Source organism: Hyposmocoma kahamanoa, unplaced genomic scaffold (genome assembly GCF_003589595.1).
Source record: "Hyposmocoma kahamanoa isolate Upper Pololo Valley unplaced genomic scaffold, ASM358959v1 279, whole genome shotgun sequence".
Lineage (NCBI taxonomy): Eukaryota > Metazoa > Arthropoda > Insecta > Lepidoptera > Cosmopterigidae > Hyposmocoma > Hyposmocoma kahamanoa.
This window is the reverse complement of record NW_020653776.1, coordinates 392,799-399,206: the sequence shown is the minus strand read 5'-3', so window position 1 is coordinate 399,206 and position 6,408 is coordinate 392,799. Positions and strand designations below refer to the sequence as shown.

Below are 6,408 nucleotides of genomic sequence, written 5' to 3'. Positions count from 1 at the left end.
AAGTTTAAAGTGTTAATAAAGATATTATTATTATTATTATTATTATTGTATTCTTACGCGTTAGCGATTGTTACAAATTTGAAATGAGACTATTTTTTCGGATCTAAATTATTGCTTATTTGTTGAACAGATAACAAATAAGTATGATACTCCACATTTCATAAAACTTGAATGAAAAATGTAGGGTACATTAACTTAATTCACATTAAGTACACTTTTAGTAAACTTAAATCGGAAGGACTGTACATTACCATAGCACGATTTGACGGGGGACCCTTCGTGCAAAGTTAGGACGAGGAGAAAGTTTAAAAATTTGAAAAAAATAACCTCAAAAAAATCATGTTTTCGCACCAAAGAGCGGGGTAAACCCCTCCCCCCGAGCCCCTAGCGGGAAAAACCCTCCCCCAGACCGGTGTTAAATGAGAAACTAAATTTAACCAGGCAAAAACGCAAAATCCTAATTGATGCTGTCTATAAACTTCTTAAATATAATATAATTTTGGAAACACAAAAAAATTCACTTCTGGCTGTTATCATATACTAACCTAACCTACTAATTGTGAGACACAACCAAGATTTAACCTATATAAAATAAATGTTTTCTTTTAATTTTTATCTGGAATGTAGAATTTATAGTTATCAATTAAATTAATAAAAATGACATAAAACATTAAGTATATAGTTTAAAATACATTTATTGTAATCAACATACAGAATATTGCATAATTACATGATAACAAAGGGTTAACAAAATTTTAAAAATTACAGCAACATAACATTTCAAATATTAGTAATGCCTTAACCTATGTTAGTACTGTCAGTAATACCTAAACCTATTTTAATATTGTTAGTAAAGCCTTAACATACGAGGGGAGGTCCAAAAGTCCGCGGAATGGAGGGTTTGTAAATAATATAAAACAATAAGGCTATTTTTCCTTTGAGCTCAATACATTTTTTAGATCTCGAAATTAGCTTTTCTATGTCATCGAAAAAATATTTTTTCTCTTTGCTCTCAAAATGAGCTAAAATTGCTGCCTTAACCTCTTCAACGTCGCGAAATTTTTTCCCACGTAATTCTTTTTTCAAATTTAGGAACAAATAATAATCGCTGGGGGCTAGGTCCGGGCTGTAAGGTGGGTGGGTCAGCGATTGAAAGCCACACTTGTGTAGAGCAGCCATCGCAACATTGCTCTTGTGAACCGGTGCGTTGTCTTGCAAAAGCAACACACCCTTTGTCCATTTTCCCCGCCTTTTTTCCTTCAGTCTCTCTAATGTTCTTGCGTAATATTCTCCGGTTATATTGACCCCCTTTTCTTTGAAGTCAACCAATAAAATTCTTTCACAATCCCAAAAAACCGTAGCCATGATTTTTCCAGCCGATTCCGACACATTAAACTTCTTAGGGGGTGGTGTACCCTTTTTATGCGATTGCATTGACTCCTGTTTGGACTCGGGCTCAAAGTGATGAACCCAAGTTTCATCTCCAGTAACAATTTGCTCCAAAATTGGGGTAGGTTCTGCACCACACAGCTCCAAGAAGTGCTTTGATGCATCGATTCTTTGTTTGTGCTTTGATGCGGCGCGTGAGCATTCTCGGCACCCATCTTGCACTGACTTTCGTCATGCCAAGATGATCGTGTAGGATCCTCAAAATTGTAATGTCTGATACTCCTACTAATTCAAACAGCTGTTTCTTCTTCAGGCGGGCATCTTCCAATATAAATTTTTCGATTTTTTCAACATTGTCTGATGTGGTGGCCTCAACTGGCCGTCCTGGGCGAGGATCGTCTTCAATTGATTCTCTGCCATGTTTGAAAAGGCCGTGCCACTTGTAAATCATTGTTTTACCAGGGCACTGATCCCCATAAACAGTTTCCATCTCATTCATAATGGTTTGAGGAGGTTTTCCTTGCTTGGTAAGGAATTTGATGACAGCACGAAACTCGATTTGCTCCATATTTGCAGTTTTCTTCCAGATTTACTTGTTTGTAGGGCGATATCTCGTAAACTAATGAAGTTAAAAGGGTGAAGCTTGATATATATACGCCTAATGAGTATCTGATTAGTACCACATCAAGCAAGCGTAATTAGCGGGCTCCCGCCCCCTCCATTCCGCGGACTTTTGGACCTCCCCTCGTATGTTAAGTAATGTAATGTAACGTTAGTACCTATTCTATTCTACAGTGTGTCCCTGGTAAAAGTGCACATACTGAACAGAGTGAGAGTAGACCACAAATGGTCGACAAAAAAAATAAAAAAAAAATCTAAAAAATAAATTGAATATTTTACGTGGGTTTATAATTTTTTGGCTCGATCGGACGACTTAATTTACATAAAACGTTTTAACTTTTTTTTTACTAGCTTTATTGCAACAAAGTAAAAATTATTAGCATTGTTATTAGTAGTACATCAAAAATACATCATAACTACGTAGACTTTAAAACAAAAAAATATAAAAAAAAAAATAATTTATCCAAAATTTATTTTAAAAAATCGTAAAATTTTCTCTATAAGTCAATTTTCGCAAAAAAAATCCCTATTTATTGCATTATTTTCACAATTCTTCTAATTCTACATGATATTATCTTTCAATTAAAAAAAAATCTTGAATTTATATTAATTAAAACGAAAATTATAGGCGTTTAAAGTACACACCTAATCTGAGTCAGCCGGCCGCCGTCCATATCTAATCTACATAGTTCTACTTCTCTCATTACAAAAGAAGCGCATCAACTTAGATGAAGCTGGTAAGCTTTAAGTTAAATAAAAAATAATATTATGCCAAAAAATATTTATTTGTTTATTAAATGTTGTGCATAAGATTTTCAAAATGGTTTCCATTTTGCTGTAGGCCCATTAGCGTCCGCATTACTATTTGTTTGGTCGCGGATTGAACCATATCTTCGTTCTCTTTAATTTCTTGAGCGAAATGGTTGATTCGGTCGATAAGTTCCGCTTGAGTATTTATCGGTTCACTGTATACCGCTTGCTTCATGGCTCCCCAAAAAAAGTAGTCGAGTGGTGTTAAGTCTGGTGACCGCGGCGGCCATGCCACTGGCCCTCCGCGGCCAATCCACTTGTTGGGATATCGCTCATTTAAAAAATTTCGCACATTTAACGAATAATGAGCGGGGCACCCGTCCATCTGCAGATACATACGTTGTAATGCAAGAATAGGCACATCTTCTAGTAGGTCTGGCAAATCGTCTCTCAACAGGCTTAAAAATGTCTCCCCTCTTAACGTTGCAGGTAAAATGACTGGTCCTATTAAATAACGACCAATAAGTCCTGCCCAAACATTCACAGAAAACTGCACTTGGAATGTAGACTCTCTTTTCAGGTGTGGATTCGAAATGCTCCATCTGTGTAGATTTCTCGCGTTAGTTATCCCGTTGCGAGTAAAAGTAGATTCATCCATCCATAAAATACGTTGCGAAAACTGAGGATCCATTCTGGACTGTCGTTGAATCCACGTAGAAAAAACACATCTCGTATTGAAGCCAGCATTGCCATGCAAATGTTGTACTCGTTGGTAATGATAAGGGTGTAACCCCTCCTTCTTTAGAATGCGCCAAACTGAAGTTTTTGAAATTCCGTGGTGTGCAGTCAAGCGTCTTATGCTCGTTGTGGGATTTGAAAATAAGTTACTGAGGACAGCTTCCTCAATAGAAATGTCAACGATCACTTGCCGGGCTCTTTCGCGGCGTTGCCCACCGATTCCGTGGATAGATAGTAATCGGTGAACCTCTTGGAAGTTACGGGCTGAAGGTTGCGGTTGTCGTTCAGGATATTGCTCCCTGTAGGCCAAGCAAGCAGCTCTTGCTGATCCATGATGCCAACCGTAGAAATAATGCATATCAGCGATATGATTTGCGGGGAAATCCGATAAGCGCGGCATCACGAAAACAAAACACAGTGTACACAGCGAATGTTTCGGAGCAACTGGTTTTTATTTGTTGTAAATAAGGTCTAACGTTTTCTCCCTGCCCCTTCACCCTTGGTCTCAGCCCGCGACGACGTGGAGCAGTGTTCGTAAACAAAAAATTTAAAAAAAAGGGTCTCTACCTGAGGATGGCACGGACAGCGGCGGGTGATACAATAGAGCACGTGTACAGTTTAAACGCCTATAACTTTTGTTTTAATTGGGATAGATCCATGATGTTTTTTTTATTTGAAAGCTATTATCATGTAAAATTAGAACAATTGTGAAAATAATGCAATAAATAGGGATTTTTTTTGCGAAAATTGACTTATAGAGAAAATTTTACGATTTTTTAAAATAAATTTTGGATAAATTACTTTTTTTAAATATTTTTTTGTTTTAAAGTCTACATAGTTATAATGTATTTTTGATGTACTACTAATAACAATGCTAACAGTTTTTATTTTGTTGCAATAAAGCTAGTAAAAAAAAAGTTATAACGTTTTATGCAAATTAAGTCGTCCGACCGAGCCAAAAAAATATAAACCCACATAAAATATTCAATTTATTTTTTAGATTTTTTTTTTATTTTTTTTCGTCGACCAATTGTGGTCTACTCTCACTCTGTTCAGTATGTGCACTTTTACCAGGGACACACTGTATACATATACATATTTTATTAATTCCTCAAATGGATCTCTGTGAAAAATTAAATTTTTCCTCCGCCAGGAATATTCCACAAGCTAGTCGCTAAACTCTCGTTTGTGTTGATCCTCATGGAATTGTCGTTTTAACGATCTCCAGTGACTTTCAATACGCTGTGTGCATGTCACATCTGGTGCCACAAATTTATTTTCTCCCATCTTTGATCATCCCGAGGACCCAATGACCTTCCATATAATATCTTCCTCTGTTATATTTCCTTTTTCCAAATTTCGATTCATCTAATTGTACTATTTTGTTCGGTCCTCCAATTTTAGTATCATATTCGTGATGTTCAAGTTCATATATTATAATTGTTTCACAACAGTAACTGTACCAGTCAGCAATAGTCTTAGTCGATATTAGTTTCCTTTTGGTATGAGGTCTCCCTTTGCACTTGATCGTAAGAATAACCTGCGCTGAACTTTAATTGATACATCAATGTAAGCGATAAACGCATTTTCAAACCAAGTTCCCTTGGTATGAGACCCTACTTTTCCACGGCATCGGGACTTGTGGCACCTGCAATAGGAATAACACATAAAAATTTTGCTTACTAAACTACTAAGGCCCATGTAGTTTCTGGGTGAACTCCACTTGCTCGTTCGATTGAGCATAAAGTGACTTATCATATAAGAACTTAATGTTAATGGATCCACATTAATACTGAGCAGGTTCCTCCTTAAGAAGAATCTAGCTTATGAGGGAATAAATAAAAGTTAATGAGGACTTCAATTAAATTATTTAAGTTTAAGTCTTGTTGGACACTTTGGCTTAAGCTGTAAGTCCAAAAGAATGTTTTCTTTATAAATAAATAAATAAACATAATTATTTACCTGAAAGCTCCCAGTTCACCAAAGGCTGCCGATCTGTTAATGTGCATAGGGTTTCTGTGGCGAGGGCAGTTTTTTGAAGTTAGAACAAGTCCTCTCTGTTCAGAGAACTCGACACATTGGTCTTGAGTGCCGAGTTCGTTAAAGACCCGGTGCAGGCACCATTGTCCACGGAACTCACCCGCGTATAAATGTATTCGTCTTTCAGACGAACCGCTGGGTGGCGCTGAGGAGAGGCCGGGTTGCGGGTTCCGGTCCCATTGCGCAGTAGAGGAACCGGGTTGTGGGCTCCGGTCGAATATTACTAATTTACCGTGTTTAATTGACAGGTTATAATGTTTGTTTCTGAAAAGAGCCTAGCGGTCAAAAAGACGGTAGAAGTAGCAAAATATTTTTTTCTCGCTAAAAACAAATTTTAACCCGCTAAACGTGCATAAAATCCCCTAGATCTAGCGACAAAGGTGCTAGAACGACAACACTTAATACATCAAACAGTAAACAACAACATGGCGTCCTTTTTGCGTTTCGTTATTTTTTGCAACAAAAAATAATTGTTCAAAAATAAAAGCATACATACTGAAATTTACTATATTTAATAGTAAATTTCAATGTTAAATGTACAATTACTAATTAATTTATGCTTTTTAATTCAATACTGCGAAAAAATTTTAAATATCGCGAAAAAATAAAAATGTTTATTTTTTGCGTTATATAAAAAAAAAATACTGCAACAACCTGATGCTGTGCTTTCCTAACCTACAAAACCTGTTTCCTATCATTTATTTTCGAATATTTCAATAATTTTTATTATCAAAACTACGAGTTTCCTAAAGCTAATATTTTAGGATTAGACTGCTAACTATGTAATCTATTCACCATATTAATTTCAAATCTCAACTCGTGCGATGGTAATGTACAGTTGATCCTAAAGGCCTGTCCACCCTCCGCCAT

The 6,408-nt window shown here is 36.3% G+C and overlaps 2 protein-coding genes across 2 annotated transcripts in view; both read right to left on the bottom strand.

Annotated features, from left to right (window-relative positions):
• Positions 1 to 1,477: 1,477 nt before the first annotated feature.
• LOC113229140 (protein GVQW3-like) lies at positions 1,478 to 1,957 on the bottom strand. The gene has a single exon (XM_026462646.1). It carries the CDS (start codon positions 1,955 to 1,957, stop codon positions 1,478 to 1,480), a length of 480 nt encoding a protein of 159 aa, XP_026318431.1.
• Positions 1,958 to 4,830: 2,873 nt separating this feature from the next.
• LOC113229139 overlaps positions 4,831 to 6,408 on the bottom strand; it is a 1,983-nt gene continuing 405 nt past the window's right edge. The window contains exons 2-3 of the mRNA XM_026462645.1: positions 5,461 to 5,813; positions 4,831 to 5,146 (exon numbers count right to left, since the gene is read on the bottom strand). Coding sequence (XP_026318430.1) covers positions 4,987 to 5,146; positions 5,461 to 5,813 — 513 coding nt within the window. The 3' untranslated portion in view covers positions 4,831 to 4,986. The remainder of the gene's footprint in view (positions 5,147 to 5,460; positions 5,814 to 6,408) is intronic.

Excerpts from the sequence above, each read along its gene's own strand:
- LOC113229140 (XM_026462646.1), bottom strand. The coding sequence starts at position 1,957 with ATGGAGCAAATCGAGTTTCGTGCTGTCATCAAATTCCTTACCAAGCAA.